Below are 21,802 nucleotides of genomic sequence, written 5' to 3'. Positions count from 1 at the left end.
AGCAGTAGAACTCCACGTGGTCTCGTGAAATGAACAGTAGATTTGCAGAACCGAATTTCTCGTAAAATGGTGTCGTTTATTTGTAATGCATGCGGTCAAACCGTCAGGAAGGTTCAAGTTGAAAAGCACTATCAGAATGAGTGCCGTAATTGCGATGTTTTGTCATGCATCGATTGCGGAAAAGACTTTCACGGCGACGAGTATGTTGCACATACCTCGTGCATCACGGAGGCTGAAAAGTATCAAGGAAAACTGTATAAACCGAAAGATAAACAGAACAAAGGCGAGCACAAACAGCAAGAATGGCTGAAGGTGATAAACAGTAATCTGTTGATTGAAATTTGCTCCAGTTTTTATATATAAAACATGTGATTCACCGGTCTATTTTTTGGTAGCTATACAGAATCAGTGGAGGATGACGTGGGGGCAGGAACCTGGGAGAATAAGGTGGGGGGGGGGGGGGGAGGAAGGGGGGGAGGGGTACCAAATGCAGGAGAAGAGAAGGCGAGAAGTTGAATTCCCAAGGTGGCTGGAACCGGGAGAAGATGAGAAAAAATTTCCAACAAGAATTGATGAATTGTACAGAGGTGACCGCGGTGTACTAACCGTGGTGTGTCAGTACACCGCATACTTTTGAAATCCCCGCTGATGATCTTCAGCACAACTGCATAAAATGCAGTCTGAACACCCAAGTATGTGATGTGACAGTCTCTGGCAAGGTACATATAGGGAAAAAATATCTGTGAGCTTAGAAAGGAAAGCATTGCCTGGGAATCTTCCTTTTGATACTACATGTACACTCAACTCCACTCTTATCTTATTTTAACCCTGTACCTTACAAGGGAGCCTGTCTACAGGCTACAATGGCTCATGTGTACGTAGTGGCTTACCTTGAAAGGAAAATCAGAAAACATGTGATAATATGGTCCTTAGAAAGTTCTTTACTTAGTTGCCAGGTCCTTTTCTTCAGCTTATCCCGGAGGAGAGCCTGTAGTTAAATTTGACAATACAAATTTTGATACTAGAATCTTTCCCAGGGCATTTCCTGTAGTGATGACTTAACTTAGGACACCTATGATCACCTCACAGAGGATGATTTCAAACAAAGTTACTATGTCTGAACAGGAAAATGTCTTTAGTTAAGTTAATATGGTATGCTGTTTAAAACAGTAGGATTATTATTGTGATAAGAAGTAAAAGTTGCTGGGTTTTAAGCATATAAATGTTACTACATGTGAGAGGGCTTTGACAATCTTTTTTTAGCTACATGTAAGAGAGAAAACCAGAGTATGGTGTAATCAAAAACAGAAGCCAAACCTGTATCATTTATTGCCTTGCATTGTTTTTGATATTCTGCACACCATGTACAGCAGCTCTTGGATTGTGAAAAATTAAAAAAAAAATTAAAAAAAAATTTTGATAAAAAAGGGACTAGCAAGGGAAATTTAAATACACTGCTTTCTTCCATACGCTATACTGTAATTATACAGTGATTTAACAACTGGATAATGGTTAGTATATGTTTTATGGGCTTTCTTGAATTTGCTGAGAGCTTGACAGACTGTCTTGGTTAAGCGAACTACCCAAGGCTCAAAAGCATTAAAAAGGTGTAAATTTTAACTTTATCACACTCCTCCCTTTTATTGTCAGCAAGTTAGAGAAGCTACAAGATCAGGCAAAGCAGATCCAAGGCTAACTGTTCTCCTGGAGAGAATCAGTGAATATTCCAATATTCCTCGAAAGAAAGCTAAATTCCAAGTAAGATCATTGTGTTATAAATAAAATAAATAATTTTCTTTATTTAGATCCACATCAACTGTACATGTTAACTAGTTTTTATGTGGGTCCATTATTCAGTTGAAATTGGAATTTGGAAATGTTGATTTTCCAAGAGTGAGGAAAACCAGAGAAAAACCCTGGAAGCAAAGCTAGAACCAACAACAAACACAACCCACATATGGCACTTGACCAGAATGAAACCCAGGCCACATTGATGTTAGGCGAGTTCGCTCACCACTGCACCATCCTTGTTCCCTAAATGTTGTGTTAATGAATTCTGTATTTGTGTCAGGAAAAATGATGTGACTGATAATCAGTGCTCAACCTTAGCATTAGTCCAATATCCCAGAGATGTGTGCAGTGGGTTGTTAGTTCCTCCATTGGTAATCCTGATTTGCGATGGTCATTTAAGATTGCTTTTGAAGATGGTTCAGTTCAAAACTTCAGCTTTCCCAAAGGCTTCTGATAATTGTATTTTAATTCCTTTTTACAACAGCATCATACAGCTGTAGATACAATGTACAGCTTATCCCGGAGGAGAGCCTGTAGTTAAATTTGACAATACAAATTTTGATACTAGAAACTTTCCCAGGGCATTTCCTGTAGTGATGACTTAACTTAGGACACCTATGATCACCTCACAGAGGATGATTTCAAACAAAGTTAATATGTCTGAACAGGAAAATGTTTTTAGTACATACTAACACCGAGCTACAAAATAAGGTCATTTAAGAATTTATAAATTAATAATGATGTGATGTGCCCATTCGCCTGAATGCTAACGTATACAGTCAACTCTCGCCTTGCGGACACCCCGCTATTGCGGACACTCGCTATTACGGACAAAATCCAGATCCCCGGCGAATAAAGTTTGACTGGAAATGACTCCCGCTATTACGGACTCTCGCTATTACCGACACTAAACGACGCCCCGAGCGTGTCCTCTTTAACGAGAGTTGACTGTAATATGTGAAAGGCAAGGCTGTTTTCTTTGAATGATGCAATAGTTTATTGTGTTTCTGATATGTACAGCTAACTGTATAAAATGTCTCCCCTTCCAGAATTTCTGCAGAAACAGTATCAATGTGCGAGACAGTTCAACTCTGGACAAACTGTGGGAAATATTTTCAGAAAGTACAAAGGTAAGAATTTGCTCATATTGTTGATTCATGTGTGTTTTGGTTTAAATGTATCTTTGGTGTAAATTTTTTTAACCAGTTTGATTTTTGTTTTCCTTTGTTTCAAATTACGGTAATGAGTACAATACAATGAAAATAAAAATCAAACTAGTCTGTAGAACTTTAAACCAAAGATAAATTTAAACCACAACAGATGTAGATTAATTTTAGCAAAATATGATTATGGTCTTAACTTTAACTTTTTTATTGTTGTCTACACCTTAATTATATTCCCATCACTTGTAGTTACAGTGTATGTTGTGTCACCAAGTGTATGTACATGTGCTTATATGTAATTCATGTAGTTATAGTTTGATCATCTCATTAGCAATTTGACGGGGGTTGAGTTAAGTTGTGTTCATCATGCGAGCAGAACTTTTCCACAGCCGTTGATAATTCTCCTTGAAATGAAACACTGTTTAGTTTCTCCTATTTGAAATGACTAAGTACACAGTTGTACATGTACAGGGCTGTTTAATTGTTAAGTAATTTATTTACTACTGTTTATAGCAAAGTGCACAAGAGGGTGAAACCAACAGTAATGGTGTAGATGAACAAGGGACAAGTAATAATAGTCAAGTAGACGAAGGTGATAGAGGTTCCAAGAAACACAAGAATGGAGAAAAAGATGATGAACTTGATATCAGTGATGATAAACAGGAGTCAAAAGGAAAGAAAAGTAAAAAGAGCAAAGACTCTAAAAAACAAAAGAAACAAGAGAAATTAAAAGACACTGTACATGAGAGTAAACAGAAATCAAAAGGAAAGAAAATTGAAAAGGACATGAATGGTAATACAGATAATATGGATGGTCATGACAGAAGAAAAAAACGGAAAAGAAGAAGAAATGATGAGGAGGAGGAGGAAGGTATGCCACTGAAATAATAGTTCTTTAGACATTATAAAAGTATTTTTTTTTTATTAATTAAAAGCAGTTTTTCAGGAAGAATGGCAAAGCCTACAGCAACCCTCCAAGTTTATTTTTAACTCGGAAAAGAGTTGTAGTGGGCGAAGTGAATTCACTCCTTCACTCCATCACTCCTTCACTCGTTTCCTGTTAGACATATGCACGCAATGCGTGCAAGTGTTTTAAGGCCTCCGGAGAATTAGACCTTTTCTCTGATACCTACATTTCTTGTTAAATTACATAAAATTAACATGCTTAGTCACCAACCGAAATATTGTATTAATGTCAGTTTTCTTGAAATAATATGATATTTATTCAGCTATAAGCCGAGACCGTAAACCTTTGGTTTTTTAGAACCAGTTAGAAAAAAACTAACCCAAAACGCTCAGCTAAAGATGAATTTATTTCAGTACGATTTGGTGAAAAAAAATCGCTCGACTTACAGCCAATGATATTATTATTATTATTATTATTATTATTATTATTTTTCGTTACCTTCAAATAACAAAAAGGAAAAATAAAAAGAAAGAAATCAATTTGCAACAGATGGGAACTCTATCTCTTGGCCTTTCGGTCGGCTCTCGATCAGTATTTGATGACAATCAAAGTGAAGTAAACAGAAGTTTGGAAAGTATAACATCATCTGTATTAGCAAACCTTTATTTGTCAGTTTGTTGTTTTCGATTCTTGTTTCATAATAACTTTTCCGAGTTTAGTGGCTTATAGCCACTTTTAGTTATTTCCATTAGTGGCCATTTTGCCACTGACTGCTCAAGTTTGGTCGCCAGTGAAAAATTTTAGTCGCTAAATTGAGCTTGCGCTTTCAATCCTTCTTCTCAATTTTGGTCGCCAGTCTGGTGACTTTGGCCCAATTTGGTCGCCAGCTCCAATTTATTAGTCCCCATGGTGACTAAAATGGTCTTAACTTGGAGAGTTGAACAGTTGCTAAAGGGTTTGATTGCTATACAATTTTAAAACTCTTTCTCCTGCAATGATGACTTAACTTAGGACACCTAATCACTCACAGAGGATGATTTCAAGCAAAGTTATTTTTCTGAGCAGGCTGAGAAGAGTTACTTGTCTTCTAAATTTATTACATTTGTATGTGAGTACTAGATAAAACACTTGAATATCTTGCTGTTCACTTGCAGATTGTGCAGTTCGAGAAAATATCCATACCCACCCCATGGAAGGTCACTGAAAATTCTTAGGGGATGGTGGGTCTCAAGAGCCAAACTTGTAAAAGAAAAGTATGGGGCTTAACTGAAATTTCCAGAGGGGAAAATTTCCTTCTGTGGGAGGGGTATGGATATTTTCTGGAACAACACATTGCCACATGCACAGTTGGGTTCAATAACTCCAAAGAGTGTAGTAATGTTATGTCTAGCAAAATTATTGGTCAGTGAAATGCATTCCAGTTAAAATGAAACCCATTTTTCTACCACTGTATGGTCCCATTGATGCAATCATAAAACAATACCACAAGCTGGCATGTAATGGGCCAGAGGAGTTGACATGGGTGGGTCCAGAAAAAGCCATCTGACCCTGCACAAATCAAACACACGTAAACATGCAATTTAAAACAATATTTTACTAGTACATCATTACAACTATCCAACAAATGAAGGTCTTGCTAGGCTTAGTCAGTACACCTCAGTGACCCCAAGCCAAATATTTTCCCATTGGGCCCTCACACTCATTCAATAAACTCAAATTTTGTTAAAGCTGCTTGTTTTATATTGATTATTCAGATGAACCTCAACAGCCTAAAGTATCTAAAGTAGAAATTGAAGAAACAGACCAAGTTAACAGTGAGTAGCCATTGTAGCTGTTTGTATCAGTGTTTAAGCCAACTCTCACTCGGACTGCAATGATGACTTAACTTAGGACACCTATGATCACCTCACAGAGGATGATTTCAAACAAAGTTATTTCTCTGAGCAGGCTGAGGGAGAGTTACTGTTCTTCAAAATTTATTGCATTTAGGTGCCAGTTAAGACAGCTCTACACACTATATGAAATGCATATAATTATTTCATGATTGATTACATAAAGTGCATCAAGGAATCATGTTACTCTATTACAAATCATAAGACTTACGCCATTTAGATCAGGAGAGTAAGGTATTGTCTGTTTTGTTTGCCTCTCTCAGAGCACTTACTCTCAGGGATCAAATCGATTTGCTCACAGGGATGAAAATAAGATGCAATGAGATACTGTAATCTCAGGCTAGATCACTGTGTTGGCTATAACAACAAATTTATTTCGACAGGCAGACGTACAAAACAAAATGTAGTTCATTTTATTTATTAATAGAATTCCATGTATTATGCAGATGACTTTAACTGGAAGTCCACAATAAAGGCAGTGCTGAGGCAAGCTCCTGATCAAGAGTTACCAATCAAAAGATTAAGGAAAAAGGTAAATGTGATTATTGTCACTAGTACTTCAAAATGTACTGATACCGTTAAAAAGTGTTTCTCCCTGTTAGTGCTCCCAAATATCGTAATTATTTTTACAAGTGTTATGTTAAAATGGACTTAAGAAATCACCTCTTCTTCAAAGAATTTTCTTTGTATAATGTTTCAAAGAGTGACATAACCAACAAACATAGATTATAGAAAAATGTCAAATACAATTTTCTATTAATTTTTTGGGGGAATTGTGTTAATGGAGCAATAGGCCATATTGCAGATAATTATTCTTAAAGTTTGTTAAATTTCTTGCAGGTTCTGGCAGAATTCCAGGCAAGAGAAGCCAACAATAAAAATCTGACTGAAAATGAACTAAGTGCTTTGTTTGAGAAGAAAGTTACAAAAAATCCCAAATTTAAAGTCCACAAAGACAGAGTAAAACTTATCAAATAAGAAAAGAAACATTCTTGTCATTGTTTGCCAGATTGCAGTTACTGTAGCACATGGCTAGAGTTGTTAATGGTGGTCATATGGCAAGAGGATGAGAATAGGATTTAAAATGTTTATATTTATTATATTGTCTTATTGTTGTTTGTATCCTAACACCCTTCACCCTATTTTGTGACAGTAGCACAAGTTCAATTTTGTAGATGTATGTGTAGTTTCAATTAGCCATGTTCAAAACGAGCAGGGGACTGGGTACGAATATTCAATATCGATTGCACTGAAAAACTGGGCCTGTCATCTGAAAGAACATCCAAAAATAAGTAACTCAACCAAATTTGAGAGTTATTGGTTTAAACGCAAAGGCATGGAACTCTTTTAAAAATCGTTAAAATAAGAGAGCTTAGTATGGATTGGATGGACAGCTGTCCCTCCAATCCATACTAAGCTCTCTTATTTTAGCAATTTCTAAAAGTGAACCATACCTATGCGTTTAAACCAATAACTCTCAAATTTGGTTGAGTTACTAATTTTTGGATGCTCTTTCAGATGACGGGCCCAGTTTTTCAGTGCAATCGATATTGAATATTCGTACCCAGTCCCTTGCTTGTTTTGAACATGGCTAATTATAGTTTTACGAAAACATGAATAATTTTTTAAATGGTGAAATAAAGAATTTCAATTTTCTTTAATGTCTTGTTTGTAGACCTTTTTGGTCACGATCCCATCTAAAGAATTAATTGAACATGTCAATTCAGTCAGATTCGATGCTAAGAAACCCATCCTGTAATCCAGATTATTTCTGCATGGTAGAAATTTTGAAATGCGGACAAACTTGACAGGACATTCCTGACAAATAAATAAAAATAACCACATACCCCTAGAAATTGACAATTTGAGGCATTTCTCAATAATTATTTTATTTCTGAACAAACTTGAACTGTAACGTTAATGCACTAAAATGTCTAGCATATTCTTAAAACTATATTTAAATCTTTATTGAATATTCTGAATTTCGCGGAAGGTGGGTGAAGTTACTGTAAAATTACAAAAACAAGCCCCCTTCGGATGAACATTCGCATTTTAACTTAATCTGGTTTCTAGATGAACAAGATACTGTGTCAAAACTTAAAACAACATGAAGCTCAAAACAAGTGATACAGTCGTTTGAAAGGGGGGAGCTTATTTTCAGAATTTTACTGAAGCAATCAGGAATTTTTTGATCATGAAACATTCAAGACCATAATAATATAACTACAATTTATTATTATTGTAGATACAATACAGTGACATCAGCACTTTCTTTTCTCATTCACCAAACGATTCATTATTTGACATAATTATATGCATAGCTGTTTATAAGAACACTATGCCTTGGAATTTTAAACTATAACAGAGTTATTTACTTGTTCTTATTAGCAAAAAGGCATCCTTTCACATTTCTAATTAAAGAGGTAACCAACTATGGTACTTCTGTCTTTAAACTCTTATTTACCATTATTTTACCCTAGGCCTTAATTTGTTCCGATCATAGATCATTATTATAACTAGAAACTGGGATAACAATAATCCAAACCTAGTATGATACACCTCAAAATGAAACAAACAAACTTACTGGAACTAGCCATTCTCCAGCAAAAGAAACATTGTAAATAAACCATTTTTTTTCTTCTTGACCAGTCAGTCAGTCGTCTTATATTACAGGCAGCCAGTCCAGCCAAAACTATTCTACAAGCCAACAAAACTCTAACTTGCCTTGGTATTACTTGCTGCTTTGTGGTCTTTACAAAACATGTATGCCTAAAAGCAGTTTCAATAATTTTTACTTTCACTTCCTTTGTGAAGGATCCCCTACATGTGCCAACGGTGGAAATGAGGCATTGCCAACAAAAAGCAAGTTATACATCTTGTGTCATAGAAGCAAGGGAAATTTATCACAAATTAATAATCTTTCCGTTTTAATCACAGTAGTCCTTGCTCCTAAAAAAGGCTGGCTGCATTCTCACACCAAGGCTGTTCTTATTAAAAAAAAATTTAACTTTACAAGATCTTGGCCTTCAACTTGGGACATTCTCTGACTTGTCACATCATTCATCCCCAATGAAGAGGAGATTGCATGACAAACCAAACCAAGGGTAGAATTTGCGTTAGAACTGCTGTCATCCTATGGAAAATTATGCAACAAGTAATAATTTCAAGGTTTTGCAGTGTTAAGAATCATAATGCAGAGGTCTCTGATTCTTGACTCGAGTCATCCACACTTCCTAAACAACCTCTATCACATTCTCTGCTGGCTTAGTTTTTTTTCCTCTCTTGGAAATTTAAGTTGAGATTTTTCCTCTCATTGTTGGGGATCACAAGATCTTCAATTCTCTCAGTTTTATCAAGCTAGGCTAATTGCCATCCTCTTCTTCCTCCTCCTCGTCACCATCATCATTCTGGTTTCCATTGACGTCATGATTCATGTTGGGGCGTGGTGGAATCATTGGCTTTGTGATGTTAAACGTTTTTATAATCTCCTGGGAAACAAAAACAAAAAAAATGACACAAAAATATCAATATTGAGCTCATAAACATTTAAATGACTTGTCAAATTTCACTTTCATTACTAAGTTGCAGGTCGCTGGAAATCAGAAATTAGGCTTTCTAGTCAATGATGGGGGCCCCTTGGCCTCCAACCCCCTTCCTGGACCATAGCCAGTTTCTTCTCAACCCTTCCAGTCTGAGCTTATTCAAAGACTACAATAATTTGATGTTCCCTTTTCCTTTCAAGTTACTCTGTTTTATTATTTGACACACCTTATATTCTCTAAGAGTAAGATGAACAACCACTTGTTGCTTTCCTGTCTGCTCATTTTCACCAGTCATTTCTTCATATGCTACAATAACAGAGATAATATATTAAAAATTATTTATATTTTGTTCATTACTGCTTGATGAGAAATTCACATGAAAAGTGTTTATAGCATGAACCTCAATGCAATGGGTTTTACACTAATTTTCTAGTTAAATATACTTAACTACGCTACAGTTTGTACCAAACTTTGTCAGTTTAACAAGCAACTCATGGAAGTTATGCCATTACACATGACTAGTTATTTAAAATTATTAGTACTTACATACAACTGGTAGACCATCTTCAAGACTTATTTCAGCACGACCATCCTACAGAAGAAGTGCAATTTAGAGTGATTATCAAGATTCCAACTCATCAGGACACGTTGGTTACCTCCACCCGCTCCCCCAAGGGATTTAGCCACCCACCAGTATTAATAAAAAGCTCTTTTCTTTTATGTATTATTTTTCATGTTAATACTCTAAATTCCAATGATTATTAATGTTTCTAGCATAAAACAAATAGCTTCCTTGTCAAATTGAGATTTAGTCCTTCTTCCCGATCAATAAAATATGAACTCTAAAGTTCAAAAAATAACTTATGATTGCATTTTTCACTGCCATCAAAGAAAAAACAAACCCAGATGACATGAGCCTTTTAGAGAACTTCTGTTCCCTGAGATGTCTGCGAAGATGATTTAGGGCAAGGATGGACATATTATGTTTAAACGCTATCCATTGGCTTGCTTCATCAGCTGAAAGACAGCTTATCACTGGCTGGCATTTTACTAGGAAATGAAAACTTGGAGTAATTTTGAAGGTGCACAGGCCCGAAGATTCAGCTGGGAATGTTATTGAGCGTGCTTAGTTTTTTTTAAATAGCTTCATCCTTGTGTGGGTGATGAAAAGTGCAATCAAAAGTTTGAGCCGAGTTTGTGTATTATCAAAAGGTGCAGTCACACACACTCACGAGTAACAGATGTAGCTTACCCTAACTAAGAATGATAAATGGAAAAGATTCTCAATAGTCTGGCCAAATGAACGAGGGTTGATAATAAACTTGAACAGACACACTGGAGTTACTTCACCTGATTCCTCTGAGACTAAAACCAAAACAAGCAAAACAAATAAGTTGATAATTATAATAAACAGTATTGTTCACCATATCTATTCCAATATGCTATTATCAAGCATAGGTCAGACAAATTTGAAATTGGACGCAACTGAGCTTAGTACACCAGGTGTTTCAAATTATACGATTTAAAATCCTTGTATGGCACCCATCAGAGAGCAAAATGAGAAACTGAGATAATCTCCCCTTTTTAAGGAATGGCTAAATTTTAGCATAATTCTCATCCCAAGACCTGCCTGTCCCTCTTAGGTGGTAGGGCCTTTGTACGAGAAACAAGTGGCCCTAGAGACAAATGTTTTGATTGGCTTGAGCTAAACAAAGGAAATTAAAATCTAGCCAATCAAATCAACCATTTTAACGATCATATAACAAAGGGAGTTTTAAATGCTTGATTTGTTTGGCTAGATTTCAAACTCCCTCTGATAAAATCTAGCCAATCAAATCACGTGTCCCCGGGGCCACCTGGTTCTTGTGCAAAGGCACAGCTGGCTCTGTCAGAAGGACGACAAGAATGGGATATTAGCTGGCGATTCATGACAGAATACCTGCAAGAGCTGAGTACACAGGCTGTTGTTGTATCTTAAGAAATAAACAATTTATTTTAATCCCTTTTAATTGCTTGCAGAAATCATGCTGGCTTTTGTGATTTGATTCGAACTTGCCCAATTTCGACCACTACTAACTGTTATTTGAATTTTCTAGTATTTCAAACACTAAGTTGTTTCATTTGATTGTCAATTTTTTTTGGAGGTAATCGCACAAAAGAACTAAAAAAATTGCCCATATTTAGTTATTTCTAGTGTCTACATACTCATACCGGTAGATGATTGCAATGATGTCATAATGTCTACCTTAAAATTGCCTTACATAGTATTAAAGGTTATGCCATTTTTTTATTATTATTTTCATGGTTTAAACTCTCAATGTATGTGGCTCTTGACCAGAATAAGACATGGGAAAATTCTGCCAAAAAATATTAATAATAAAACATGTCCTTGTACCATCAGCACAACTTGCGAACATTCCATCAAACTTGAACTCGTACCTGTATTATCATAAAGGACTTGATGTAATCTGTCAACTTCTTTAGTTGTAGCTTCCTCTTTGGCTTCAACCTTCTCTAGCTAATGATAAAATTACAGAATAAGCACTCAACAAGGCACTTGGAATGGGAAAAAAGTTAGCAACAGACTCTGATTACCTTGCTTATACCAGTCAGCAGTCACATCCAGACCTTTGGAACTGGATTGTAACACATAACCACAAGGAAAATGGTCCTTCAATATTAGATATGTTTCCAAATAACTGATATAATTGCCATTACCATATTGTGTGGTTCCAGAAAATATCCATACCCCCACCACGGAAGGGACTTGCCCTATGACCCTCCACCCCTCTGGAAATTCCAATTTAGCTTCATACATCATTGCTTTAAAGTTTTGGGTCTTTGTGACCCCTCCTTCTCCCTGGAATTTCCAATCCCTTCTGTGGGGGAGTTTGGTTATTTTCTGGAATCACACATTATTATAAAACTGTGACTTAATAATATTATCATTAGTACAATTCTACTAGTACACTGCAAATGGACAATCTACTCGTATATGTTGTGGTTTAATTTTATCCCTGGTTTAAAATTTTTCAAACCAGTTTGATTTTTTTTTCTGTTGTCTCATATTCATTATCATAATCTGAAACAAAAGGAAATAAAAATCAAACTGGTTTAAAAAATTTTAAACCAAACATAAAATTAAACCACAACATATACATATACTATCGCCTGTTAGAATACGAATATGCGAAAGCTCCTAAAGTTGGACAAGAAATTGTGACCCTATTTGGGAAAACCGGGCTTAACGAAAATAGCGTTGTAACGTATTATCAATGCATTTACAATGCTTTGACAATGCATTTACAACGCGTTGATAATGCATTTACAACGCATTGGAAATGATTCTCAACGCATTCACAATGTTATTCAGTCCGTTGTGAAAACGTTGAAAATGTTCGAAAACGTTTAGTAACGAATAAAAGATGTTTCTTGACGCGTTGGCTGCTTTTTCCAACGTTAAAATGGGAATGTTTGGCAAAAGGTTGAAATACTGGAAAATATTTCGCTCTGTTTCAATAAAGACGTCAAAATTCGGCATCAGAGAGAAAAAAGTTTTTTTTTAAGAACTGCAAGCATAAAGAGCCAAGACTACGAAAATAATAATTATGTTTTCGCTCCCGAACTCATACTGCGCCGTGCGTGACTTTTGGATGACATGAACCGTCCCAACAATGAACTGGCGATTAAGTTTTACTCGGCAAAGGCATTTAAGAGATTTTTATGAGACATAAAGTCTTCTGTTTAAAGTTTTCTGCGTTTGTAAACTGGATGAAACTGAACGGTTTACAAATCTTTTCAGAAAAATCTGAAAAAGAATTTATACGAGGCAGACACGGCAGACAATGTAGCGCCGCATGACTGTTTACCCGTCGCTAAAAAAATTAAAGTTTGCGCCTTTTATTTTTATGCTGTTTTATTGCAACGGCCAGCGAAGCGAAGCTTTTATTGATAACTTAACAGCAGACGGGTTTAATCGGCACCAGTAATGGAGAGTTGTGGTCGCCGAATAAAATATATTTATCTTCAGAACTTGTTGCGTGCATGCGATTATGGAAGAGATCGAATGTCATTTGAAACTCAGACATGCAGCATGATTCCATTCGACGCCGCTTCGAAGTTTATTTTGCATTTATAGCGTTTTGCAAAATTACAGGAAAAGTCCGTGCATTTGATGAGTTTCTTCTCGAAATTCAAAGCGAAATTAATGATGCAAGTGGCTCAGAAAAATCTGAAAAATAATTTTATCCTCTCTTGTTTATACGAAGCAGACACAGCAGACAATAATGTAGCGCCGCATGACTGTTTACCCGTCGCTAAAAAAAATTAAGTTTTCGCCTTTTATTTTTATGCTGTTTTATTGCAACGGCTAGCGAAGCGAAGCTTTTATTGATAACTTAACAGCAGACGGGTTTAATCGGCAACAGTAACAGAGAGTTGTGGTCGCCGAATAAAATATATTTATCTTCAGAACTTGTTGCGTGCATGCGATTATGGAAGAGATCGAATGTCATTTGAAACTCAGACATGCAGCATGATTTCATTCAACGCCGCTTCGAAGTTTATTATACATTTATAGCGTTTCGCAAAATTACAAGAATAGTCCGTGTATTTGAGGAGTTTCTTCTCCAAATTCAAAGCGAAATTAATGATGCAAGTGGCTTTATAATACGCTGTAGAGAATTTTGAAAACTGGCACAACAGTCCCCCGGGAATAGTCCCGTGAATGATTCTCGGTGATTTCGTTTTCGAATGTTTCAAAACACGTTAAAAATATTTTGAAAATATATTAAATTGATTTTGCAACGCATTTCGTTTTCGCTGAGAAACATTTCAAAACGATTTTCTTCAACGCATATTCAATGCATTAAAAGTGTTCTTCAACGCGTTTTCAATGCATTGAAAATGTTCTTCAACGCATTTTCAACGCGTTGAAAATGCATTTGCAACGCGTTGAAAATGCATTTCCAACGGAAAAACGGCACAACGCTATTTTCGTTAAGCCTGCTTTTCCCAAATAGGGTCACAATTATACTTTTAGCAAGATTTATACTTAAAAAATTAGATTATTCCCTCTTTCTATGAGGTGATAGTTGATTTGGACTGCAGCCTCAACTTTTACCTCATTGAAATTGGAGTGAATAATCTAACTGTTTATCATTTTTTGTTCTCGGCAAATTTTTACATGTTGTTTTCAATTTGTTTGTGCACTAAAAATTGAACATGCCGGTAAGAATAACAATAACTCAATTTCATTTTCACCTGTTTGGGTTTAACTAGCTGAGAAGGATCTGGTCTGTTTGGATCTCTTGGTGACTTGGGTTTCGTTGTACGGCGTGGAGGTTCCATAGATAAAGGACCAAACCTAAGATACATTTAAGATAAAATCGACAATCTGTGACTGCTCAATCACTGAACCTCAGTTGTGCTTCACCAGACAGTGACAAGCATTTTAACTGGCAACTTTATAATAAGAAATATCATATTATTGGTAAAGGAATGCATAGCCTGCACGTTCTTGCTGTGACAAAATTTGGGTTGAAAATCAGGAGTGCAGCTTATCATGCCACCATCTGCACTTTATTTAGAAGGTCATTGAATGATAAGCTGTGGTGATTCCAAAAGGTTGATTGGAAACTATTTGTTTAATTACGCAATTTAATCTTTTGTTAAGCGATACTGGTAGGTTTTCTACTGGAACAACACTGCTAATTGACGTGCAGGCTCTTCATTGATGTACAAAGCTGTTTATGACCAGTCAGTTAACCATTCCATCACATGTGAGAAAACAATCAAAATTCATGAGTACTCTACAGCCAATGGCCAACCATTGGATTATTGTTGTTGTTGTTTTGTCACCTGCATGGTGAATTTATACCTTTGGATTTTCAATTACTCTTGTTCCCACATATCAACAGAAGTCATTAAGTATTTTGTTATCAGAACCAATGATATAATGTAAACTAGACTTCTCTTTACTAGCAAATACTTGGATTACCGGTACTTAATCACTACAAATTGTGTATTACTGCAACAGCTCTAGAAGACCCCTTGCCCTCTAATAAGCCCCCCTATGGAAGTTCAACAAGTTTTGTAACAATAAGCCCTTCCCCTACCAATTTTTTAGACCAGGACATTTCATGAAGAAGAAAACAGAGTAATTTTACACTATCACAGTTATTTAACCATCACAACTTCTTGTTGTCACTTTTTGTGAACATGTGCTAGTAAACAGGAAAAAAGCATTATAAAAATGCATTTTATTTTGTTTATAAGTGCCCTAACTAAGATTTGAAATAAGTCCTCCTCTAATATTAAACATGAGTGGTTATGAGACAAGAATGACTTGACTGTAAAATAAGAAATAAGAGCTGATTCAGTATCAACCAACAGAACTTATAAAAAATAAGGCTTAACATACATGAAATCAACATTTGGTGTTCTTTTAAAAGCCACACTTGCTTTTCGACCAAGCTTTTTCCAATCAAGGCGAGGAGGTGGTTGACGTGTTCTTGAAGGCATCTCCTCATCCTCATCATCTCCTCTGGCTGCATCTGTAATATTCCTGCCTCCCATGAAAGTGATCTGTTAACATGTATGAAGATGATGTAAAGTAAGTAGTGATGGGAGGGGGGAGGGGTGCAGGAGGGTAGCTCCTGTAATAACACTGTAATTCTTAGGAAAGGTGGAAGTGGGGTAGAGGGAGGGCAGGATTCTTAAAGAAACCATCATAAAAGGATATTGTAGGTGGTAGGAAAAGGAGTGCAAGGCAGGCATTCTGGGAATGCAGGAAGTAGAAGGAAAAGACAAAATTACCGTAAAAACTCGTGTATAAGCCGCACTCGTAGATAAGCCGCACCCCCAAATTTCAAGCATGATTTTGAGAAAAAAAATAAAACCTGGCGGAAAAATGCCCAGTTGATTGTGAAAAAATGCTGGATTATGAGTATCAACAATCAATAAAGCTAAATTTGATTCCTTGAGCCTTTCCGATCGATGTGCAGGATGACAGTACTATAAACACATAAACGGAAAACACTTCAGTCTTACCCAGAATTTTAGAACTTTATAGAATAAACATCATTTCTGCCAACTTTAACATTTTTGATCTTTTTCTGCCATTCATTGACAGGTATTTCTTCGTTCATCACTGTTTTTTCATCAAATTTTGCACCTGATTTTGTGCTGTGTTCGCGAAAGCGTTCGTAGCTTAGTAACCAGGCACTAGTATCCAGGCCCATCGCCAAAAGACACGTGGAACGCCTGAGGGTTTAAAATTATTCACGGACGAAAAGCATGGTTTTTGTCGCTGTTTTGAGAGGAAAAACGTTTTCAAAATGATTAGTCTCCTTGTTATTTTTGTTTGTGAGGATAGTAAAGAGCTGCTTTGTCGCTTATATGGAGCAATTTTTCAGTTTTATGCGCAAAAATGCGCAGAAGATGCGGAGGATGCAGTGTGAGCGATTTATGCAGATTTATGTGGACCCGCACGGCCGCACCACCGCATCCTGTCAGATGCCCTGTAAAATTGCATGCAATGGTCTCGTAGATAAGCCGCACCTACGATTTTGAGCCCAAAATTTCGGCAAAAAAGTGCGGCTTATACACGAGTTTTTACGGTATGTTTAATGAATCAGTTTTTGATTAATCAATTTAAGTAAGCCTATCAGACAGTACCGGTAGGTAAGGGTATGACAAGTGAGAAGGTAGAATAAGTAGAAAATTCTGACCCCGTGTCTACACCCCTTTCAATTCAGAAGGCTATCTAAAAGCTTAGATATCCAAATTTGCCTGTCTACATCAGTTGGGGAATTTGTTCAAGACATACTTTGCCAAGTAACAGGGTAATTCCTTCCCATACAGGAATTAATTTAACTGCTTGGGATTCTGCTACAATGACCTTCATCTAAGACTAACAAAGATAAATAAAGCAGACACCCTATAAGATCAGCTTTGGCTGTCTAGTCTACCAGTAGTCAAGCGTCTAGTCAGTCTTTTTAGGTGATGATGTCAGTCAAACCTTATGTCAGAGGCATTGGGGGGGAATTCAGTCGACAGACCACATCTCTACTTTTATTAATACAATGGGCCTAGAGGTGTTGTCGGTCTGTGTAAACAATTACGAAACAACTCTTGACCTTGCATGTCGCTCGGAGAAGTTATCTACCATATATGATATATTGTTTATTGGCTGTCACGCTACAAGGTAATGCAACATTTGTCGAAGAATCCTTCAAGACTGAAGTTGTCAGCTACTTTTATTCACGTTAATTTTTTGACAAATTTCCTAAAAAAAATTAAGATCCCCTTGGGAAACTTCATCACCTCTGCATGTGTTACGTGACCTTTATATAGAGTTGATGTAACATCAGAACTAGACATCAGAACTAGAACAAAATAATTATTATAGCAGTATTAAAATAATAATAGGCCATTTTCATGCTAAATGTGGAATGTCTGTTTACTTACCAACTTCTGCACAAAGGTGTCAGGATCAAATGTAACTAAATGAGTTTGTAACTGCTGAGCCTGTTGACTGCCAAGATTTGATGCCAGCACCAGAAAATGAGAGTCAAGAACAGCTTCTCTTGTCAACCGCACTGGAGGTAAAAACAAAAAACAAAAAATAATATTCCATGTTCCCGGTTGGAGGTAGTGACTACATGTAACTCATCAATACTGTACTTAAATTATATAAATCTGTTACCGATGAAGGAAATGGCACGTGACCTTATTTTGCCGTTGCAAAACAAAGGTTGAAAATTTCAGTTGGACCACTTACACTGTGTTCACAAAAACTTCCTGGAAATGAAGGATTAAAAGCTGATTTCCAGTCCATACCGCATGGTTTGTTTTCAATTTTGTTTTGAATTCATTGATTCCTTACACTTCGGTAAACAAGAACAGCCAAACTACTCCTGGCTACATTGGAGATGAAGGGAAACTAACCAGTTGCCTTGTGCTTTATACATATTATTTTTTGTTGTTCTTGCTGTGTTATCAAAATCATAGCAGAACTGCAACAAGTCTCTTTGAAAGACTATCACTTTTGTTGGCAAAAGGCTGCAATTACGTGACTCCATAAGCTTTCTCCTGTATTTGATCTCTTTTTCTTAGACAAAATTTTTAGAGCATCACATCTCTATGGTTAGGGGCATTTGATTGCCTATGTTATATATGAAACACAGCACCTCATTTTTGGAGGGGGAACTGAATGGCTTTTTGCCAGGGATTAGGTAAGGTTGTTGATGTTTTGATTTGATTAAAAAGCTCATTCTGTTGATATGCTTTTCGGACACATGGATTATCTCTCCTTGTGACACCTAAAGGGGGGTCTGTCACCCTCCTATGAGGTGAACAAAGTACAAACAAGCACGACTCAATCACTTGAGAAGTGCAACAGAAGCCTTTTGCATCTTTTAATACCAATTATGGCTGCGAGTTTTAAAAAGGCAACTCAAAGGAAAGGAGATTCATAGCTGACAGGGCATGCCCGGGCAAGGAGAAATGTCCCTCGACAATGAATCAGTGTTTTGATGTCATTATAAATTCCGAAGGTTTTTCATCACCGCGATCTTTCTTACCTCCTTTGAATAAATTGTCAGCTTTGTCCAAAGCCTTGTGTAATCCGTCGGAATCAGGCTTGATAAAATCATGTCTGTTTTCTGTTGAAAAAATATCGGGACAAAATGATGAAAGGAAAATCTGCACAGCCATACCGTAAGCCCCCGTTAGCCTTGTCAGCTTACAAAAGCCCATTATGGTCAAGTGTGATCTTCTGAAGTTGTTGAATGACTGGGACTTTACCGAAGCACAATAAACAAAAAAGCATGACAAGTATACCATTGCAACTGAAAGGCAAAATGAGCTAAATAAAATTGTCGTTTAGCTTACTTTGAGTTTCGGCGATCAGCTCGCGATACTCGTATCGAATTCTTCGTCTTTCGCGGGGATCTGCTTTAGGATCTGCATTTGGGTCGTAATCATCGGAACCACCGGCGCCGTCTTCACCCATTTCAACTTAACGAGTGTGCTTGCAGATAATGAAAACAACGGTATATAAATATTAACTTGAACCTGAGCGAAACAACTAAACCAAAGCGAAATCTGCCAGCAGATCACGAAGTGAAATGTATTTGCGGGTTCGCGCGCTTTTCTGCGCAGTGCTGATGGGAGTCTTGCGCGTGCAATTTGCCTTTAGCTGCTGATATTGCGGGCTCAGAAAATCGCCATTTTGTCCGTGAGACCGGTTAAACGCAACGTGGGCAAATAAAAGTGGTTTTCAAGATGGGAATCCTAGACAAAATCAGCGAGATTGAGAAAGAGATCGCAAGAACTCAGAAAAACAAGGCGACGGAATATCATCTGGGGTTGCTGAAAGCAAAGTTGGCGAAATACCGGTCGCAACTTTTGGAGCCGCCGAAATCAGCCGGCGCTGGCAAAGGCGAGGGATTCGATGTCATGAAATCTGGCGATGCCAGGGTGGCATTGATTGGTTTCCCTTCGGTCGGGAAATCGACATTGTTAAATAAGTTGACATCCACGACCAGTGCTAGTGCTTCGTATGAGTTCACCACTTTGACTTGTATTCCGGGTGTGATAGAATACAATGGGGCAAACATCCAACTGCTAGACTTGCCTGGAATTATAGAAGGGGCCTCCCAGGGCAAGGGAAGGGGGAAACAAGTCATTGCCGTTGCTCGTACTGCGGATATGGTGGTGATAATGTTAGATGCTGCCAAGGGCGAAATCCAGAAAGGGCTTCTGGAGAAAGAGTTGGAAGATTGTGGCATCCGCCTGAACTGTTCCAAGCCAAATATTTACTTCAAGCTGAAGAAAGGAGGAGGTGTTGCATTCAACTCCACATGCTCTCTCACTCATCTGGATGAGAAGCTTGTAATGATGATTCTTCATGAATACAAGATCTTCAATGCCGAGGTGCTCATACGAGAAGACTGCACTGCTGATCAGCTCATTGATGTGATCTGCGGCAACAGAATCTACCTGCCATGTGTGTATGTCTACAACAAGATTGATTGCATTTCTATTGAAGAGGTTGATCGCCTGGCACGACTCCCTGATTCTGTTGTTGTCAGCTGTGAGATGGAGTTGAACTTGGACTATTTGATGGCGCAGTTGTGGGAACATCTTGCCCTGCTAAGAATCTACACTAAGAAGAGAGGCGACCCACCAGACTTCAACGGAGGGCTGATTCTTCGACGTGGGGCCACAGTGGAACATGTATGCCATGCTATTCATAGAACACTTACAGACATGTTCAAGTATGCCTTGGTTTGGGGCACCAGCACTAAATACAGCCCACAGCGTGTAGGAATACATCATGTTATGAATGATGAAGATGTCATTCAGGTCATGAAAAAGTGAACGTAATGTAACAGCAGCGAATCCTTACATTTCTAGCCTGCGAACACAGATGTATTTCGGGTTGTCGGAAATTGATCTGTCTTCACAGGCCATACATTTGGTAACTAAATGGAAAATTTTGTGGCATATCTAAGGGATAAGCCCAGTTTGCCTTGTCCTCCCTTTTTCCTGAAAATAATGAAAAAGTTTTTGCACACAACTTCTTTACTCCAGTCCAGACTGCTTTTTATGAGCAGATCTGGGTGTGGGCACTTGATAAGTGTATCTAAGTTATCACTTGTACTACTCTCTACAAACTGAAAATTAACAGCCTGGACAGCAACTCTTCATTCGTAATTAATTCAGGGGCTAGAAATTCACAGTTCTGAGCTTATGTCCAGTTATAGCTTCGTAATGCTGTAAGCAACTAGACATCTTATGACTTTATACCTACTTTGACAGATAAAAATGAGATAGTATAATGTCATGTTTTGCTACAGAATTCATGTAAGTCTCCTTGGACTTAGATGGTGCCGACATCACAGTCTGATAGACAGACCAGTTTATAATTATAGGAATTGTTTACTTCCCTTACCAATTTTTGTGTTATTAAGAAAACATATATTATACTGTGGCTACTCTAAACAAGGCCATCCGACAAAATTATTTGCAAATTGACAAATTAAAATCTCGGATTTAAACAATAGATTTCTGATGAACTCATTGGAGCAATTAATTTGTGATCGTTTTTATCATTAAACAATCAAATGCTATTGGCCAATTTGTAAAGAATTTGACTTGGTTGGCCCTGGTTGGAGTAGTCACACTAAAATTATTTGCATTATGTTTGACTGTATTGTACTGGGTAAAAAAACAAATGATAATAAATTTGTTAACCAAATACTCTGGTTTATATTTCATTTAAAATATTTGTTTTCTTGACATCCCAGAGCTAGTGGAAGTTGCTGAGCACTTGTCTTAAGGTTACAAGATTGGGGGTGGAGAGGGGGTGGAGAGGGTGCTATCGTTGTTTTACATTTCTGTACCCTGGGTGCTAGAAGTTGTTCTTGGGTGGTTTCCAGTACCAGTTTGTCCGTTAAGTCTCTGTTGTGACCCACGTGAAAAACCCCTTTTTTCTAGTGG

General features: G+C 37.2%; 3 protein-coding genes across 4 annotated transcripts; 2 read left to right on the top strand and 1 right to left on the bottom strand.

Annotated features, from left to right (window-relative positions):
* The first annotated feature begins 11 nt into the window (after positions 1-11).
* Positions 12-7,743, top strand: LOC144643548 (cell growth-regulating nucleolar protein-like). The gene is made up of 7 exons (XM_078502849.1): positions 12-312; positions 1,651-1,758; positions 2,841-2,921; positions 3,468-3,825; positions 5,616-5,675; positions 6,200-6,285; positions 6,594-7,743. Exons 1-7 carry the CDS (start codon positions 67-69, stop codon positions 6,729-6,731), a joined length of 1,077 nt encoding a protein of 358 aa, XP_078358975.1. The 5' UTR covers positions 12-66; the 3' UTR covers positions 6,732-7,743.
* A 1,012-nt stretch (positions 7,744-8,755) lies between these two features.
* LOC144643551 (non-structural maintenance of chromosomes element 4 homolog A-like) lies at positions 8,756-19,448 on the bottom strand. 2 transcript variants are annotated; one of them, XM_078502853.1, is made up of 10 exons: positions 19,190-19,448; positions 18,880-18,960; positions 17,765-17,895; positions 15,717-15,880; positions 14,558-14,660; positions 11,723-11,813; positions 10,548-10,645; positions 9,842-9,887; positions 9,522-9,601; positions 8,756-9,241 (listed from the first exon to the last, which is right to left on the bottom strand). In XM_078502853.1, exons 1-10 carry the CDS (start codon positions 19,308-19,310, stop codon positions 9,116-9,118), a joined length of 1,041 nt encoding a protein of 346 aa, XP_078358979.1. In that variant the 5' UTR covers positions 19,311-19,448; the 3' UTR covers positions 8,756-9,115. The 2 variants fall into 2 exon arrangements, with proteins under 2 accessions (XP_078358979.1, XP_078358978.1); XM_078502852.1 differs by having other exon boundaries at positions 10,548-10,660; positions 11,735-11,813.
* Positions 19,449-19,518: 70 nt separating this feature from the next.
* On the top strand, positions 19,519-21,560 carry LOC144643543 (developmentally-regulated GTP-binding protein 2-like). The gene has a single exon (XM_078502842.1). The coding sequence runs from the start codon at positions 19,583-19,585 to the stop codon at positions 20,678-20,680; it is 1,098 nt and encodes a 365-aa protein (XP_078358968.1). The 5' UTR covers positions 19,519-19,582; the 3' UTR covers positions 20,681-21,560.
* The last annotated feature ends 242 nt before the right edge of the window (positions 21,561-21,802 follow it).

This window comes from Oculina patagonica, chromosome 2, assembly GCF_052425735.1.
Source record: "Oculina patagonica isolate OP01 chromosome 2, crgOcupat, whole genome shotgun sequence".
In the NCBI taxonomy this organism is placed as follows: domain Eukaryota; kingdom Metazoa; phylum Cnidaria; class Anthozoa; order Scleractinia; family Oculinidae; genus Oculina; species Oculina patagonica.
This window is presented reverse-complemented; position numbering and strand designations above follow the sequence as displayed.

Excerpts from the sequence above, each read along its gene's own strand:
- LOC144643548 (XM_078502849.1), top strand. The coding sequence starts at position 67 with ATGGTGTCGTTTATTTGTAATGCATGCGGTCAAACCGTCAGGAAGGTT. Across the intron at positions 313-1,650 it reads AACAGCAAGAATGGCTGAAG|CAAGTTAGAGAAGCTACAAG; the intron begins GTGATAAACAGT and ends TTTTATTGTCAG. Across the intron at positions 6,286-6,593 it reads TCAAAAGATTAAGGAAAAAG|GTTCTGGCAGAATTCCAGGC; the intron begins GTAAATGTGATT and ends AATTTCTTGCAG.
- LOC144643551 (XM_078502852.1), bottom strand. The coding sequence starts at position 19,310 with ATGGGTGAAGACGGCGCCGGTGGTTCCGATGATTACGACCCAAATGCA. Across the intron at positions 17,896-18,879 it reads TGACAATTTATTCAAAGGAG|TGCGGTTGACAAGAGAAGCT; the intron begins GTAAGAAAGATC and ends TTTTACCTCCAG. Across the intron at positions 9,602-9,841 it reads AGATGGTCTACCAGTTGTAT|CATATGAAGAAATGACTGGT; the intron begins GTAAGTACTAAT and ends CTGTTATTGTAG.
- LOC144643543 (XM_078502842.1), top strand. The coding sequence starts at position 19,583 with ATGGGAATCCTAGACAAAATCAGCGAGATTGAGAAAGAGATCGCAAGA.